Raw genomic sequence first — 20118 nt, forward strand, 5'->3', positions numbered from 1 at the left:
TCTTCTAATGGCCACTAGGGTTTTGCCTTGCGCTTTGCCCTCTGACCTTTCTGCACACATTTTCCTTGCAGAAATCAATAAAGCATTCCAGTCTTACATACTAATGTGAAGGTATGCTCGCTCTGCTTACTGTAGGTGATGTAGGTCAGAACTCTTTTTTAACAAAACAAAAAAAAATAACAGATTTTTTAGCTATCAATGGTTACAAGGCAATGCTAATGTGTACATTTTTGCATGCAGAATACAGGCTGTGGCGTAGCAAGAGTTGTGTACCATACTTGTGTGGTTTTTTTGTTACCTGTAATGAGTTTGAGAAGCACGTTCCTGTCGCCATTGACAGCTGCAGCGTGAACCTGCGAGCCCGATGAAGCGCCGCCTGGGCTCGATGACGCTGAGGCCTGTGCAACATAAACATATGAGGTCACAAGCCACCGAATCAGTCATTTGCATCCCCAGAAAATAAAATTTATAAATGCACAACAAATTGACTGTAAAATTCATTTTTAATCATGCAAACTGTCCTGCCTGCATATTTAATATTTAGAGATTCATATAAACTATCTTGACCACTGGTCATAATTTCTATTAACAATAAACTTTTTCACAGTTTTTTTTTTTAAGTTAAACGAGATGATCAATACACCAGCTTTGAATGAAAGTAAAATAAACATTTGCTGTCAAATGCTATTCATTGGTGTCCTCAAAAAATGATTCACATCCAAAAAGAGATTTTTATTTATTCCAGTTCTAAATCCATACATAATTTTTGAGAATCCATCAATTGTTTTATTAGAATTGATTAACATTTTGTGATGTTTGTTAAAATTTTTACAAACATTTTCAAGTCGTCATTTCATCGAACGGCCAACACAATGCTTTTTTTAATTACTTAAACATTAGTTTTAGAATGAATCCGCTCTTACTGAAGTTTCCAGCTTTTTGAAATAAGAGATTTGGCGTTTGCGAACGAATCAAGCCGATTGAACGTCTCTTTTAAGTAAACGTTGACAATCAATTTGCAGTTGCGAGCCGTTCATTTGGGAGCCGTTTTTTTATGCACATGCAGGTATAGAATCGAAAATTGCCCAAACCGCAAGGACTAGAAAAATGAGTCATAGTCAAAGGAAACAAAGCAGCATTTGGATTCACTTTTATGGTTCATTTTTGATGTGTGTGTGTGCGGGCTTCACGGTGGCAGAGGGGTTAGTGCGTCTGCCTAACAATACAAAGGTCCTGCAGTCCTGGGTTCAAATCCAGGCTCGGGAGCTTTCTGTTTGGAGTTTGCATGTCCTCCCCGTGAATGCGTGGGTTCCCTCCGGGTACTCCGGCTTCCTCCCACTTCCAAAGACATGCACCTGGGGATAGGTTGATTGGCAACACTAAAATTGGCCCTGGTGTGTGAATGTGAGTGTGAATGTTGTTTGTCTATCTGTGTTGGCCCAGCGACTTGTCCAAGGTGTACCCCGCCTTCCGCCCGATTGTAGCTGAGATAGGCGCCAGCGCCCCCCGCGACCCCAAAAGCAAATAAGCGGTAGAAAAAAAATGGATGTTTTGATGTGAATATGTAAACTACTGTAGTTTGAGTGTTGTAATTTTAATTTAAACTTTGTATATACATTTTCCTGAAGGAACTCTCCTGAAAGGATCAATAAAGTACTATCTATCCATCTATCAGTCTAACTATGTATATAAATGTTTTATTCTTACTTATTATTTGTTGTGTATTTTTTTTGTTAGGCTGATGTTTGTGTTTAAAAGTTTTACTTTTAGGTTTTCTGAATAGTACAGTAATGACACTGTCAAAGCATGGAGATATTGCATCACCTTATAGAATGTTTACAAGGAAAAAAATAAAAATAAAAGTCAATATTTCAGAACAATTTCCACCAATAAAGTAATATTGTTCAACATGTAAATGATTCTGTTGCATGTCTTATCTTATAACTGTTAACAATGATTTTTTTCCTTTCCAAAAAAAAAAAACCTGCTAAAAAAAGAACTACAACAACGAGCTAGTCTTTTACATAAATGGCTATTTGATAGGAACTGCTCTTTAAAGATCCATGAATCCCATCTCAATTTAAAACCGTTTGTGTGAGGACAAAAGTCAAAAACGCAAACAAAAATATGTTTTTAATTTTATGAAATAAGTATGCAGGCATGGCATGTCTTGGCCTGTGAGGTAAGATCATGCAATTGAGACCCATGTGGTGAGCACTTGATCGTTGGTTTCCCGAGAGCCACCAAAGTATGCGAGGGATCGATGCCAATAATCCCTTTGACTGTTAATGATTGTTATGAATTGTGCTAATAGTGTCGCAAAATAGAAATGCATTCAATTGGGTCCTAACAAGTTTGTTCAATTCAACACTGGCATGGAAACAGGAGTTAAAAAAATTGAGAGGGAAAGAAATCCCATAAAAAATAATGTTGTAAAATCCACAATAAAGTCCAGAAATATATGAAATATTCCCACATACTGAAAAGTAATTATATTGTAGGATAGTTTTGATATTGTTCATATTTGTAAAAAAGGCTAAAACCAATACAACATGCTAAGACGTTCCAGTTTTGTTTTGTTTTTAGAAATATTTCAACATTATTCTCTTATGTTATGATTTTTTGTAACGTTTGCTATTGTTTTTTTATAGTTATTTTTATTGTATTTTTGTTTTAGTAATTACATTTTTAGAATTTTCCCCAGGCCGAACAAACACGTTGAAACAATTGCCGCCGTTAACAGACGATTTAAGTCAAAAAGCCCATCCCAGCCTTGAGAAATGCGTTTCCTTGTCTTGCCTACTGTATCTCTCCTATATGTAATCCCTGATAAAGTCTGCAACAATGTACATTTCGTTCACATAAACACCTGAAGCTCCTTCTGCTGTCAAGCCCAAAATGAAGACATAGTGGTAATGTATTGGTGAGATGATGTCTTCTGACAGAGTGAATGCGGATGAGGTGAGTGTGTGTGTGTGTGTGTGTGCGTGTGTGTGTGTGTGTGTGTGTGTGTGTGTGTGTGTGTGTGTGTGTGTGTGAGTACGTGTGTGTGTGCGTGTGTGTGTGTTTGTGTGTGTGAGAGTGCGTGAGTGTGTGCGCTCCCGCTGAGGGGGTTAAATCTCTTCCTGGCCCCACTTAACAAGAGCCCAGTGAAAGCTTGGTAATCTGTAGACAGGAAGCAGCTGGGGAGTGAGGGTGTGTGCGGGGAGACCCTGTGTGAGCGTGTAAGAGGGGGGTCTCTCCTCATGTCTTATTAATGTCTCATTAATACTGCAACATGTTCCGTTCTGTGTGTGTGTGTGTGTGTGTGTGTGTGTGTGTGTGTGTGCGTGTGCGTGTGTGTGTGTGTGTGTGTGTGTTGAGGGATGTGGGATAAACCCTGCGGGGTACAACACAGAAATCAACCATCGCCCCATAACACATAAACGCCAGTGGCACTAACCCCAGTCTTGTCAAGATGTGAGATTTCCACAACGTTTTCCCATCACTTTTCAAAGTCAAAAGCCAACAAGTTTGACCAAAAGCAACGGAGAAGAAGAATCTCCAAGCTTCCTTCTCATCTCGCTCCCCTTCCTTGCTTGCACCTCATAAAACAGAGCTCCTGCAGACGGTGCGTGCAGCGCGGCAATTACCCATCATACCTCCTGCTTTCTCACGCTCAGCCAAAGTAACATATCAGGGACTTACGGCTGCCTCCTACCATTAATGCAAAGTAAATTACTGTGCATGTTTAGCACATGTGCTCTTTCATGGGGAGATGATTTTCTTGATTTTACCAATATCAACCACAAGCATCTAAACCCATCGCCGATTTATTGTTAACAGCCACTAATGCCATACTTTCCAACCCTCCCGGATTTTCCAGGAGACTCCCGAAATTCACCGCCTCTCCCGAAAACCTCCCAAATTCAGGCGGAGCTGGAGGCCATGCCCCCTCCAGCTCCATGCGGACCTGAGTGAGGACAGCCTGTTTCACGGCCGCTTTCCCATAATATAAACAGCGTGTCTGCCCAATGACGTTATAACTGTAGAATGATCGAAGGCGAGTTCTCGGTTTCTTATGTGGGTTCATTGTTAGGAAGTTTCATTAACGTCGTCACAGAGTGGTAACAACACACAACAACAGCAGTCACGTTTTTGTCTACCGTAAAGCAGTTTGTCTGCCGTAAACAGCAATGTTGTGACACTCTTAAACAGGACAACACTGCCATCTACTGTAAATGAACCAAAACACCACCAGGCAAAGCCTCCTGGCAACTTCAACCCTTTACTAATACCCTCCTCCATTCACATCCCATCTCCCCGGATTGTAAATAACATAATGTAAATAATCGAATGTATTTCTAATGTATATACTTGTTCTTATGCTATCTGACCTGTGTGTGTTGTTTGTAAAACAGGGTGTGTGTGATGCGTCAGTAGCACTGCGTAGAAGTGCTTGTAGTTAGCGCATTTTGCATGTTGCATGCTGCTTCTGCCTGCTACTGTCTGCTTTCAGCTACTGCCACCGGCTAGCCCTCCTTACGGGGGGTGAAAAGAAGAGCCGAGCGCGTAAACCTCCTCTTGCCGGTACACAGCCTCTCCACCACCAAGACTCCTACAGTGCCTCCTCGCGGCCACACACGGTAACTGGGACCTTGCGGTCTCAGGCTAAACTGTAGGGGGTCTCGGAGAAGCAGTGGGCCCCAGAAGCGAGGTGTGCAGGCCCATCGGTGTGTGGACACGCCCTGGCATCCGCCAACCACTGCCCCATCTATGGGTCAAATAGTTGTCATCCCCCCCCACCCGCTGCCTTGTGGTACCTTTGGGAGAAGGAAAGGCTACGGGAGAAAACCCAGACAGAAAATCAGGAATGGAGCCCCTGAGGCGACTGGGTGTCATTGCTGACCCCCTGCCGGCAGCTCCTGCAGCCAAGTTGATGCCAGATGTATTGCTTTGCTTTCCTCTGGGCCACATTGACACGGCCGAGACGGGGATCTTGATGTCTGGGCAACCCAAGATCTCCATACTTTCTGCCCAGGCTTGCGCCACGGAGAGGTCACTCCAGCCATCCCTCCAAAAGGGAGGAAACAACAGAACTCCCCCAGGCGCAGCCCATCGTCACTACTGACGGACGGATGCCTAGTGATGCTATCTGAACTCACTATGTTCTCTGCTCGCTGTACATATCCTACTAAGTAAGACCTACACTGTTTCAATGTCCATTTCTCTGTTGATGCAATTGTTGATGACTGAAGTACTGATATCAACCAAAGCTCCTCATCCCACCCCCCGGATTGTAAATAATGTATATACTATGATGATTAACTTCTGTGATGACTGTATTATGCTGATAGTATATATTTGTACTATGAATTGATTAAGATGGACCCCGACTTAAACAAGTTGAAAAACTTATTCGGGTGTTACCATTCAGTGGTCAATTGTACGGAATATGTACTGTACTGTGCAATCTACTAATAAAGTTTCAATCAATCAATCAATCATGCATACAGTATGTGACAATATCATCTACGGCATTTAGAGAGTGCAGTGCGCACACAACAGCTGTGAATATACTTCTTCCCTCTTAACCACGCCCCCAGCCACGCCACGCCCCAACCACACCCACCCGCCCCACCCCCAACCATGCCCCCCACCTCCCGAAATCGGAGGTCTCAAGGTTGGCAAGTATGACTAACGCACATTCTAATGTGTAACACGTGCTGGAAGAAAAAAAAACACAGCAGCTGCTTTGGCCACTTTTCCAAAGTCAGGAAAGTACTGCCTAGTGTTATGAAGTGATGGCTGAAACCTGAATGCTGTGGAAAAGTGTTGAGTACCAGTGTTGGGTGTGATGTATAAAATCCATTATATTGCCAAATGTATTTGGCCAACTGCCTTGACTCACATACGAACTTGAAGTGTCATCCCATTTCTAACCCATAGGTTTCAATATTATGTCAGTCCACCTTTTGCAGCTATTACAGCTTCAACTCTTCTGGCAAGGCTGTCAACAAGGTTGTGGAGTGTGTTTATAGGAATTTGCGACCATTCTTCCATTGGTGAGGTCACACACTGATGTTGGTCCAGAAGGCCTGGCTCTCAGTCTCCGTTCTAATTCATCCCAAAGGTGTTCTATCAGGTTCAGGTCAGGACTCTGTGCAGGATAGAGGCTGTCCTCCATGTCTTTATGGACCTTGCTGTGTGCACTGGTGCACAATCATGTTGGAAGAGGAGGAGGCCCGCTCCAAACTGTTCCCACAAGGTTGGGAGCATGGAATTGTCCAAAATGTTTTGATATCCTGGAACATTCACAGATCCTTTCACTAGAACTAAGGAGCCAAGCCTAACTCTTGTAAAACAACCCCACACCATAATTCTTCCTCCACCAAATTTCACACTCAGCACAATGCAGTCCGAAATTTACCGTTCTCCTGGCAACCTCCAAACCCAGACTCGTCCATCAGATTGGCAGATGGAAAAGTGTGATTCATCACTCCAAATAATGCATCTCCACTGCTCCAGTCTCGTGGCGACGTGCTTTACACCACTGCATCCGACGCTTTGCATTGGACTTAGTGATGTATGGCTTAGATTCAGCTGCTCGGCCATGGAAATCCATTCCATGAAGCTCTCTGCGTACTGTATGTGGGCTAATTGGAAGTTCAGTGGAAGTTTGGAGCTCTGTAGCAACTGACTGTGCAGAAAGTCGGCGACCTCTTTGCACTATGCGCTGCAGCATCTGCTGACCCCTCTCTGTCAGTTTACGTGGCCTACCACTTCATAGCTGAGTTGCTGTTGTTCCCAAACTCTTCCATTTTCTTATAGTAAAGCAGACAGTTGACTTTGGAATATTTAGGAGTGAGGATATTTTACGACTGGATTTGTTGCGCAGGTGGCATCCTATTACAGTTCCACACTGGAAATCACTGAGCTCTTGAAAGCGGCCCATTCTTTCACAAATGTTTGTAGAAACAGTCTCAATGCCTAAGTGCCGGGCCAAGTGATTAGGACACCTGATTCTGGTCATTTGGATGGGTGGCCAAATACTTTTGGCAATACAGTGTATAGACGACATAGTGAAATTGTGAGGAAGTGAGTTTTAAATGTCACACTCCTGTCCTGTTAACAGTATAAACAGTCTATGTTCTACCTGCAGTATGCTACCTACCTATGGCATCAGAAAAGTGCCAAAATCCTTGTCTGTAAATACACACACTCATTTTAAGCAGCATCTTTTTGCTCACAGTTACTACTATAGACATCATATATATAGATGCCACATCCACTGCTATTGCCTATTGGCGTTGACGAAATGTGGGGGCACCATCTTGAAAGGGGCAACATCTCCATCTGCTGTAATTTAGTGTCAGAGCATTTAATCCATCATAACTTTCTAAATAGAAAAGTACATAACTGATGTTCAACTTAGTTTATAGCTAGCCGGCAACAATTTTGCTGGTGGGCATGAATAGGTGAGTAGCGTATGACGTCATATCCATTGTTCTTCTTTGTGGCTTAATTCACAAGATGGTCAAGCAGCTTGAGTGTAGCATCAAAACAAGTGAGAATAAGTGTAGAGTTTAAGCAGACAATTCCAAATTGATGTTCTGTTCTTGGGTGTTCCAATCATTCAAATACATAGAGATAGGAAAGAGCATTCATAGATAAATAAAAAAATGTAATTGCATCGAAAGAAACGTCTCTTAAAAATATCACTTTCATTGTCTTGTGGAATACAATCGGACTGCTTGTGTCTGCAGCGATCACTTTGTAAAATGTTTGTTTGAACATTTGATTTGTTTGAGAAACGTTCTGTGATGCATTTAAGCGTATTCACTATTATATTAGCAGTGTTTGATAACAAAATTAAACGTAAGAAAAAGACACAAGATCGCATGTTTGTGTTCTTTTGTGGTTGCTATGCCTAAATACTTCGATGACTGCTTCATCCCAAGTGCAGGACTAATAGACTCAAAAACTTCTTTGTCCCACACGCCATTAGACTGTACAACTCCTCTCTGGGGCGGGCGGCAGGGGGTACTAGGATGACAGGGGATGCAAAACAATAACAGTGCAGTACGTTTTCATAACATGGTCACTACTGCCTACTTTGTCTTGTTATATTCTTATTTTACTGTTATATTTTTATTCCCATTGTTGCTTTTTATTTTTTATTCTTATTGTAATATTTCTCTATTTTGTTTCCATTTAAATCCCCATTATTTACTTTTTACTTTTATTTAAATTGATCTCAACTCTGTACACTGCTGCTGGAATTTTTATTTTCCTAAAGGAACTCTCCTGAAGGAATCAATAAAGTACTATCTATCTATCTATCTATCTATCTATCTATCTAAATATAAATATGAAAACTTGGTTGTTCAAATAAACTAAAGTAATGTTAAGTCCTTGTAATAAACATTGTGATTGTTGGTCCAACCCACCGTATTTTCATTGTCCATTTTCATAACAGAAACTGAAAGCTTAAGTTGGTGTTGTGCAGTAAAGTCAAGTACTTTGTTCAACACAGATGACCACATTATAGCGTCTTTGGTGCTATTTGTGAGCATCACGAAAATATCCTCAACAGTATCAATAAATATAGAATAGAATAGAATAGAATAGAATAGAATAGAATAGAAAGTAATTTATTGATCCATCCATCCATTTTCTACCGCTTGTCCCTTTTGGGGTCACAGGGGGTGCTTGAGCCTATCTGAGCTGCATTCGGGCAGTAGGCGGGGTAGACATTAAGAAACTAGATGAATAGTACATAAATGGAGTGCTTACCCATAAAATGGATGCAATGTCCCTGCCCCTGTGCCATTTGGGCAAATTTTAAGCACCAGCACTAGGGGTGTAACGGTATGTGTATTTGCATTGAACCGCTTCGGTACGGGGGTTTCGGTTCGGTTTGGAGATGTACCGAACGAGTACACATGCTAGCAGCGACCGGGCTAGGACAACATATAAAAGCCAGAGCTGGAAGACCCTCCTGTCTCGTTAAGATCTCCCATTTGCGAACACTTTGGCTGCGCGATAAAACAATGGAGGACAAAGGTTTGCCGAGATTGTTCAGCAGCTGTTTTTGACAACACGTTAAACATGTGTTTCATCTTTCCTGCATCCGGCTCCCAAACCGTAGTCTAGGAGACACTCCTCCAGGGCTGATGTATTCACGGGGGCAACACCCTTCACTCTACCCGGCAGTGGGTCTCCACAGCTCCAGACTCCGGGGTAAACGAAAAGTCAAGCGATTAGTTGCAAATCGTGGCTTTATTGAGGTCTTGCACACATCCAATCCAACAAAACACTAGCCACTCCCACACTCACCTACCGCTCCCTCACCTCGCTCGCCCACACACTCACCTCACATGCTGTCACATATTAAAGGGCCACACACACACATAAGCTACTCTTATAACATCCATCTTCTTCCACTTATCCAAGGTCGGGTCGCGGGGGCAGCAGCTTAAGTAGGGAAGCCCAGACTTCCCTCTCCCCAGCCACTTCGTCTAGCTCTTCCCGGGGGATCCCGAGGCGTTCCCAGGCAAGCCGGGAGAAATAGTCTTCTCAACAAGTCCTGGGTCTTCCCCATGGCCTCTTACCGGTTGGACGTGCCCTAAACAACTCCCGGGTGGAATCCTGACCAGATGCCTGAACCACCTCATCTGGCTCCTCTTGATGTGGAGGAGCAGCGGCTTTACTTTGAGTTCCTCCCGGATGACAGAGCTTCTCACCCTATCTCTAAGGGAGAGCCCCGCCACATGGCGGAGGAAACTCATTTCGGCCGCTTGTACCCGTGATCTTATATTTTTGCTCATGACCATAGGTGAGAATGGTAGCACAGATCGACCGGTAAATTGAGAGCTTTGCCTTCCGGCTCAGCTCCTTCTTCACCAAAACGGATCGGTACAACGTCCGCATTACTGAAGACGCCGCACCGATCCGCCTGTCGATCTCACGATCCACTCTTCCCCCACTCGGGAAAAAGACTCCTAGGTACTTGATCTCCTTCACTTGGGGCAGGGTCTCCTCCCCAACCCGGAGATGGGACTCCACCTTTTCTGGGATAGAACCATGGACTCGGATTTGGAGGTGCTGATTCTCATTCCGGTCGCTTCACACTCGGCTGCGAACCGATCCAGTGAGAGCTGAAGATCCTGGCCAGATGAACCCATCAGGACCACATCATCTGCAAAAAGCAGAGACCTAATCCCGCGCCCACCAAACCGGAACCCCTCAACGCCTTGACTGCGCCTAGAAATTCTGTCCATAAAAGTTATGAACAGAATCGGTGACAAAGGGCAGCCTTGGCGAAGTCCAACCCTCACTGGAAACGTGTCCGACTTACTGCCAGCAATGCGGAGCAAGCTCTGACACTGATCGTACAGGGAGCAAACCCACCACAATAAGACGGACCGGTAGCCCATACTCTCTGAGCACTTCCCAAAGGACTTCCCGAGGAACACGGTCGAATGCCTTCTCCAAGTCCACAAAGCACATGTAGACTGGTTGGGCAAACTCCCATGCACCCTCAAGAACCCTGCCGAGAGTATAGAGCTGGTCCGCAGTTCCACGACCAGGACGAAAACCACAATGTTCCTCCTGAATCCGAGGTTCGACTATCCGGCGTAGCCTCCTCTCCAGTACACCTGAATAAACCTTACCGGGAAGGTTGAGGAGTGTGATCCCACGATAGTTGGAACACACCCTCCGGTCCGCCTTCTTAAAGAGAGGGACCACCACCCCGGCCTGCCAATCCAGATGTACCGCCCCCGATGTCCACGCGATGCTGCAAAGTCTTGTCAACCAAGACAGTCCTACAGCATCCAGAGCCTTAAGGAACTCCGGGTGGATCTCATCCACCACTGGGGCCTTGCCACCGAGGAGCTTTTTAACTACCTCAGCAACCTCAGCCCCAGAAATAGGACAGCCCACCGCAGATTCCCCAGGCACTGCTTCCTCATAGGAAGACGTGTTGGTGGGATTGAGGAGCTCTTCGATGTATTCCTTCCACCTATCTACAACATCCGCAGTTGAGGTCACCAGAACACCATCCGCACCATACAAGGTGTTGACAGTGCACTGCTTCCCCTTCTTGAGGCGGCGGATGGTGGTCCAGAATCGCTTCGAAGCCGCCCAGAAGTCGTTTTCCATGGCTTCCCCGAACTCTTCCCATGTCTGAGTTTTTGCCTCCGCGACCTTGGAAGCTGTACACCGGATGGCCTGTCTGTACCTGTCCACTGCCTCTGGAGTCCTATGAGCCAAAAGAACCCGATAGGACTCCTTCTTCAGCTTGACGGCATCCCTCACCGCTGGTGTCCACCAACGGGTTCTAGGATTACCGCCCCGACAGGCACCAACTACCTTGCGGCCACAGCTCCAATCAGCCGCCTCGGCAATAGAGGTGCGGAACATGGTCCACTCGGATTCAATGTCCAGCACCTCCCTCGTGACATGTTCAAAGTTCTTCCGGAGGTGGCAATTGAGACTTTCTCTGAGAGGAGACATTCCCAGCAAACCCTCACAATGCATTTGAGCCTGCCAGGTCTGTCCGGCATCCTCCCCCACCATCGCAGCCAACTCACCACCAGGTGGTGATCGGTAGAAAGCTCCGCCCCTCTCTTCACCCGAGTGTCCAAAACAAGAGGCCGCAAATCCGATGACACAACTACAAAGTCGATCATGGAACTGCGGCCTAGGGTGTCCTGGTGCCAAGTGCACATATGGACACCCTTATGTTTGAACATGGTGTTTGTTGTGGACAAACTGCGACGGACACAAAAGTCCAATAACAAAACACCACTCGGCTTCAGATCCAGTCGGCCATTCTTCCCAATCACGCCTCTCCAGGTTTCACTGTCGTTGCCAACAGAGCGTTGAAGTCCCCCAGCAGAACATGGGAATCACCCGAGGGAGAAGTCTCCAGTACTCCCTCGAGTGTACCCAAAAAGGGTGGGTAGTCTGAACTGTTGTTTGGTACGTAAGCACAAACAACAGTCAGGACATGTCCCCCCACCCAGAGGCAGAGGGACGCTACCATTTTGTCCACTAGGTTGAACTCCAACGTGCAGGCTTTGAGCCGGGAGGCAACGAGAATTGCCACCCCAGCCCGTCGCGTCTCACTGCCGGCCAGGCCAGAGTGGAAGAGAGTCCAGCCCCTTTCAAGAGAAGTGGTTCCAGAGCCCTTGCTGTGCGTCGAAATGAGTCTGACTACATCCAGCCGCAATTTCTCTACTTCGCGCACTAGCTCAGGCTCCTTTATAGCAGCAGATTTAAGTACATATTGCATTAAAAACTAAGTGGGGGGGTGGGTGTTTATGAACGTGTACACCGACTTAAACAAGTTGAAAAACTTATTGGGGTATTTGCATTTAGTGGTCAATTGTACGGAATATGTAATGTACTGTGCAATCTACTAGTAAAAGTACAAATCAATCAATCAAAAAAGCACTTTATATGTAGAATTTTTTAGTTAAGAAACCATTCTGACTCTTATCTTATTTAGTTTTTATTTTATATATGTTGACCACATTAACCCTGGCAATGGAGCCTGTGTGTATATGAATGTTATGCCATTTTTTACAAATTTGGTAGATAAATAACCCAAAAAATTATATTTTGTTGTTTTCTTACCGTACCGTAAATGAACCGAACCGTGACCTCTAAACTGAGGTACGTACCGAACCGAAATATTTGTGTACCATTACACTCCTAACCAGCACCATTTGTTAACTACCAATTTGGTACTAACATTTGTTAAAATGTGAACAATACCCATCCCTACATACGATATACCAATTGTCTCAAACAAAAGTGCACAATTTTTATAGCAAGAACTCCTGCGGCCTGGCTGAGCAAAACCAAATTAAACTTTTCTGAGCAAGCTCTAAAATAGATGGAATCTTATCTCACTAACAGACGGCAATGTGTTGTGGTAAACAATGTTAAATCCCCTCACCTTTATTGACCCCTAGTAGTCTCAAAATGTTTCAGGTTCTTTTTTGGGGGGGGCTTGATTTGGTTACAGAATTCAAGTACCTGGGTGTTGTACTTTACTCCTCCCATGTCTTACAAGAAGCATGTGATCAACTTCAACTTGTATACAACTTCAGACATATCAGACCATCACTATCAACAAAAGCAGCTCGGATGTTTTTCCATGCTATAATTTTTTTTCACACATTGATTATCGTTTTTCAAACTGGTTTCTTGCTGGTGAAGCTATGCTTCAAAAGGTTGAATCATTGTATAAAAGGGCATTCATTTATAGCAATAGTAGATAGAAAACCTCTCATATCATCACTCATATACTATTACATTTCCACAATTAAAAATTTTTTAAATGTGCTTGTACTGTATATTCAATCGTCATGGACTCACATCATCAATACTGAAAGACTTCATGACGTTGAATCCCACAATCGGTAGAATTACCAGCGCTACGACTAGACGTAACCCATTTGCACAGTCAATCCACTCAATCTGGGGCTGTAACATCTGGAATCCCTTACACAATAAGAGAATTCAGCACATACAACAGCTTTAAAATTTCCCTCAAAAAGTGGCTCAAATTCAGTCAAAACTGTACTCATTGACCTTTTTTCAAGCATATTGTATGTACTTTTGGTATATTTAGACATTTTTATGCATATAAATGGCTAAATTAATTAAAAACAACATTACTATAGTAGTATTGGTCATTAGATGAGTCAATTGTTCTGATGATCTATAATTAGAATAGGCTGTGGCACATTTAAAAAATGAGCTGTGCCCCCAAGCTGGACTTGGAACAAACCTGGCCTATAGCATTGTTATGATGAAGCCCAATGGACATCCACCTAGCTTGAACCACATGGCCACCCAAACATGTCACATGACGAAGCTCCCGATTTTGCATTTACCACATTATAAAATAAAATTAAGTAAAACAAGACAGAGAACTAACTGCAGTTTTGCCTGATTTGCTAGGTGTTTGGTGCTCGACTGTTTCTTTCATATAAAAGCACTGAACATTTACCTAATTCTTCAATTAAAATGAAAGCCATCACATGTTCTTTTCCACCACGACAAGAGCTCATTAAAACTTTCTTTTGACTTTTTCCTGACTTGTTTTGATCATTTGCGCCTGTCTCGGAGTCAATACAAACATCCCCAGCTGCGACTATAAACATATTCATTGATTTATGAATAATCTTAAATGCAAGAAGAGGAAAAAAAATGAATCAGAATTTGAGCCGACACTGACATGAGGGTCGAGGGGGGGACCACGACACATAGAGTCGATAAAGTAAATTGATGTGAGGGACATTCAGGTCGGCGAGAGGAAGCAATTAGAGTTTCATGAGGACCCGTGTGTTTTGGAAACACCTACAGTGAATCCAAATTTGTCGAAAAAACCTTTTGAGATGCCATGTCTGGAATCAAACAAAAGAGGTTGTAAAAACAACGGCTGGGTCCTGTTGAGAGGTTTGCAGTGGTCTCATTTGGCCATTCACATGCGTTCCTCAGGGACCACTCCACTTGTTAATATGAAGACAATAACTCAGAGTAAAGCATTGATCACGGGCCGAGGTTTGGCCCAAGCGATTGTTTATCTGCAGCGGTATTGATTCATGCTGATGCTGACATTATTTATTCTTTATTCAAAGTCTCTTGTATAAATGCAGTAAGTTTAACAAAGAATCTCCACTTAGTTCCAGCCTTTTAGAAACACGACAGGAGTGCTGCACAGACACAGGACTCAAAAAGTAGTGTGTGTTTCTGTTAGAGTCTATATGTTCCTCTTGCTGTTGTTGAAGTTTGTGAGGAAGTCTGGCGTTGATAGCAGGCAAAGGCATAAGACATGCTGTGTAAACAGTAGGAAACGGAACAGAAGCGTGTGGCCTTTCTCTCTATTATTCACATCTATAAAAGTCGATTTTCTGACAGTTTATACAGATACAACAGCTCAGGGCCGACACAAGGCTCTAAAGGTGCCTACAACACCTACACGTTTCTTTCTATCGAGACTGTGCAGCGCTGATAGGAGATGGAAACTGCAGGGATCCGTCCCTGTGCTTTGACTGACAGGCAAAGAGGTGGGAGGATGGATAATATCTGCCCACAGGGAGGCCCGATCCGCAAAGCCCTATTTCTGGGGGACATCCTCGATCCCCCAAAGACCAATGAGCTGGCTCCCTCAGCTGGGGGCCGGGCCCTGGAGCACAGCGGGGCCAATCAGCAGGGCGGTAGGTGGTTGAGTGGCATACACATCTGCTAATTTACATCATTACCACGATGCATCCTGACAAATGAGCCCCGCGGGTTTGAGCCAATCACCTGGGAGGGTAATGCAATTAGGCGGAACCACAGCTGTCATTCAAACAACCACAAGGATGGGGTCAGGTAGTGGCGCCCATGGCTAAAACACCCCTGCCTGCCGCCTTGTCGTTTACACAAGTGCGGATTTAGAGCGAGAATTCTCAATGCAGTGGTGCAGATATGAGGAGAGATATTTTAGGGAGTTTGTGCTCACTAAAGGGATACTGAGGAGGCGGAGGTCCTCAAGGGGATCCTTGAGAGACATAGAGATTGACTTGTGTCCTGTGGGAGCAAGTGTGTGTGCTTTTCTGCATGTATCTGGGTGTGTGTTTACATTGGCCCATGTGTTTTTGCCCAGAGAGGCTCATTGTTGTTTTTCCTAAGAGCTGCACACAAAGCACAAGTAGAAAAGAACTATGAACTTAACATCCTACAACCTGGCGTCCACATATGTGATGATAATAATAATAATAATATTCATAATAATAATAATAATAATACATAATAAATGACTATATTTAAATAGCACTTTTCTAGACACTGAAAGCGCTTTACAGAGAACTGAGAACCCATCATTCATTCACTCCACATTCAAACACGGATGGTGGTAAGCTACATTTGTTGCCACAGCTTGCCACACCACCAAACATTCATTCACATTCATGAACCAATGTGAGTGGCATTGGAAGCAAGAGGGTGAACTGTCTTGCTAAAGGACACAACGGTCATGACTAGGAAGGCGGAAGCTGGAATCGAACCTGGCAATCTCATGTCGGATTGAAGATGCCTGGAAACCCATCCAGAAGTTCAGATGACAACTTTCAATTTTCTATACTCATTGGGTACTCGAGCGCCCAAACAGCCAAAATAAAATGAAAATGTATGTCATGCAAGATTTGGGGTTTTAGGAGGGTACATGAAAAAATGTTAACAGACAACTTCCTTACTCATGGCTGGACATTTACGATTTTGACCTGATGCAATCGGCAATTAATTAATTAAATCAATGGTGTGGGATACACTGCTGATTACTAGTAAGGCCACTATTTGGTTGCAACCAGCAAAAGCACTGTTGATCCAGTCTCTACAGCAGAACCCTTGTCCACTCGTCCACGGCCAATAATCAGTAAGTCAATTAATCGAATGAAAAAGAAGTTTGCTGGTATTGGTAAAGTGTCATGTCCTTGGGTGTTTGTTTTCCTCGTCTCTAGCTTTAAAAGAGGGTACAAGAGGGTTCACTCTGCCCATTGCGCTCAACACCTGAGTGTGTTCGTTAAATAGCAGAACTAAATGAAGGTAGTGAACCCACTTGTCAGTCACCCACAATCTTTGTTCCCGTGAGTGGAGGCGGGACTGCTAGCTTTTTACAGGGACAAATCCTCGCAAATGTCCCTTTGTGGGAGTCTTTTGGCTTCGCATTGAATCAGCAAGATTAGCCCATCAACACGGATGAATGAGCCATGGAAAGAAACGGTGACAACAAGAAATCAAACACCTGTCAAAGTTTTTATAATTGGGGAAAATAACTGTACTTCGAGATGTTCAGTATTTGTTGAAGTAAAATGTTTGCCAACAGAGATTGAGAGTCCATTTTATTTTTTGTGTTTATTTATTCAGGATAATCAAAAGTATGAAATACGAATGAAAAATGGCTGCTGAGCAGTTTTAGTGTAAGACATGTTTAACAATGGCTCCACGGAAGTCTGACTTTTTATATTTTTAATAAATATTTAGCAATTTTTTTTAAAACAAAGTACATTGTAGTCATTTGTTTTGCACATTTATTGTTTCTTTTCACTCGTGAATTCTGCGATGTCTGGCTAAGGGAAATATGATGGTAAACCAGCCCGCAAGCCTCAGGCCTCTCAGGAGCTTGACTCTCTGGAAATATCTGTCGCTGATTCAACCCTGCTGCGGAACATAAGGGAGATGATGAATGAAATGCGCATTGATATTTTCAGTAAACTTGAGTCTATTGTTTCACTTGGTTAGAGAGGAGATGGCAGCTGCTCTGGAGTAATTCGAAAGCAAACTTTTGTCCCATGGCACGACAATTGCTAGCTTGGAGCTTTTTGCAAATGCTCACGTTAGCGGGCAAACAGACCTCCGTGCTAGTGATAAAAAGCGAACTACTATCGTGGATTTCCTCAAAAAAAATGTGGGAAGATCTTGACGGTCGCTCGAATCATGTCCGTGTGTATAAACCGGCCCAGTTTCTGCAAGATGTGCTGGAACTCGACGACAAGCCCATGCTGGATTGGGCCCAACGCACCTTGCATGCCAGGCTAAAAGATGACCACTTGTTGTTCAGGTGAATTTATTTCAAGTGAAGGAGGATGTTTGCTGTTGGACTGTGTCTTGAAAACCTATGGGGTCTCTCTATGTCCACTACTTGCTGTACATATCGTACGAAGTCAGACCTAAACGGTTTCAATGTCCATTTCTCAGATGATGCAATTGTTGATGACTGACGTGCTGATATCAACCAAACCTACGCCGCCCCCCCCTTCCCCCCCTCTCCGCATTCCACCCCTCGGATTGTAAATAATATAAATAATTCAATGTACCGTAGTTTTCGGATTATGAGTCGCGCTGGAGTACACGTCGCACCGGCCGACAATGCAAAATAAACTCTGCCAACTCCAAAGGTATGCGCCGCTTCCTCTTGTTGTTTTCTGCTGCATATTTCACTAAATCCAGCTTGTAATCTGCATTACATTATTTCCTTTTCGGTCCAATTTTTGTTCGGCCCTTCTCAGTTTTTATAAGTTACCGCCAACGATGAAATTATCCATTTTAATAGCTACGGAAGTACCATATGGCATATAGCAGTTAGCATTCCATGACCCACAATGCTCTTCTGCCATGACCCTCCCCCGCTGACGTGTGTGTGACGATTGCTGACATTTTCTTTGTCTCTTCCGCGAATGAGATAAATAATATTATTTGATATTTTACGGTAATGTGTTAATAATTTCACAAATAAGTCGCTCCGGAGTATATGTCGCACCCCCGGCCAAACTATGAAAAAAACTGCGACTTATAATCCGAAAAATAAGGTATATACTCTGATGATTAACTTGTGTGATGACTGTATTATGCTGATAGTATATATTTGTACCATTAATTGATTTACGTGGACCCCGACTTAAACAAGTTGAAAAATGTATTTGGGTGTTACCATTTAGTGGTCAATTGTACAGACTATGTACTGTACTGTGCAATCTACTAATAAAAGTTTAAATCAATCAATCAATGGGCAAGGCGTTGGTGGTTACTCTTTAGCTCCAGCTCTGCGGCCAAGCACCTCAACACTTGGTTGTGACGCCAAGGTTTTTTTGTTGTTGTTTTTTTTCCATTTTATTTATTTATTTTTTATCCTGTACAGCTTCTCAGGCAAATCATATAGATGATGTAAATGCCCATATCGGCTGTTCAGATTTACTTTACAAAAGATAAGTGTAGGATACTTCTCTTGTTGCCTCATTTGTATTTGACTTAATTAAATGTATTTATATTATCATTTGGTGCTAAACTAAAGTCTTAACAAGCTGCTACGCTTTGAACTGCCTCTGTCAGTGCTTCTCTGCAGCACCCAGCATTGCCCCACCCACACAGCTATCTGATTGGTTACACGCAGAGCAGTAACAGAGTGCATGTAACAGCCAATCAGCAATGCATATTCAGAGCGCATGTACCAGCCAATCAGCAGTGCGTTTTCAGAGCTGTAACAGCCAATCAGCAGTGATTATTCAGAGCACATGGAGTCAGTGCTCACAGCAGAGGCAGGCAGAGGGGAGAGACTGTGCAGGTTATCAGAAAGGTGTTTAGCAGGTGAGCATAATGTAGCGGACTATCCCCAAATTATAATAAACACCTCCTAGTCAACTACTAGTAACATCACTATGAGCCCGTTGACGTCCTAGAAATATAAGCGGCAGCTCAGCTCGCTCGCAGCTCATTTTGCGGTGTGTGCATGCGTGCGTGCGTGCGTGTGTACAAACAACAAAGTCCTGTCTGTCTGAGAGAAAGACAAGCATTATTGACCTACAGTTAACAACTAAGTAATTTCACTTTACCTTGTTCTGTGTTGAAGCAGCAAACAAAGACATTATGTTAAATGAAGACTTTCTGTCTCTGATAGTTGATATTATAATGTAAATGCATCATAAAGCCTACATGAACTCCATGGTGTTCAGGGATGAGTAGTCTCTCCTTTTGCTATTGTACTATTTTTTCCAGCTATAGTTACATTAATCATTAGTAATGTAGCAGCCTAGTTTTGAAAGGCAGGGTCCCTGCTATCACTTGTTGATAAAGCTATAACATTTCCATAATAGAAATCAACTGCAGGCTTCCCAAATGCTGTAATAAATTAAGCAAAATGAGTTGAGCATATGTCAGCAGGGGCCCCACTTTTAACTCTTTTTTTTCAAACGCTTAGTGCAAACACTTATTTACAGTAAGTCATTAATTTGACTTTGTCATTATTTTGACTTAGTAAATTATTACTTAATATACCGTATATTGCCATCCAGCATATGGAGCGGAAACACAACCAAAAATTGTAGGCTTCTTCATGCAACGAAGCCGGCCTACTTCACCACAGTCTGTAATCTATTGCCCCCCCAGGCAGAGATGAGCTGGAGATGTGATGGTGGCGACAGGCCAAATTACTCTGTTCCTCTTTCCCCCTGGAGAGAAACACCCTTAACTAACAAATATTCTGGGGGGAAACACTGAACCGGATAACCAAATGTATTGTGCACTTTTTGATAAAAGCATGAAACTTCTAGTATTGCTAGTATATAACTTAATGTTTAGTTT

General features: G+C 43.4%; 1 protein-coding gene across 3 annotated transcripts in view; it reads right to left on the reverse strand.

Annotated features, from left to right (window-relative positions):
- invs (inversin) overlaps positions 1-20118 on the reverse strand; it is a 108703-nt gene that overhangs the window by 73354 nt on the left and 15231 nt on the right. For all 3 annotated transcript variants that reach the window (XM_061915685.1, XM_061915686.1, XM_061915687.1), the window contains one exon: positions 299-398. In XM_061915685.1, the coding sequence (XP_061771669.1) occupies positions 299-398 (100 nt within the window). The remainder of the gene's footprint in view (positions 1-298; positions 399-20118) is intronic.

The sequence above is a fragment of the Nerophis ophidion genome, linkage group LG11 (assembly GCF_033978795.1).
Source record: "Nerophis ophidion isolate RoL-2023_Sa linkage group LG11, RoL_Noph_v1.0, whole genome shotgun sequence".
NCBI lineage: Eukaryota > Metazoa > Chordata > Actinopteri > Syngnathiformes > Syngnathidae > Nerophis > Nerophis ophidion.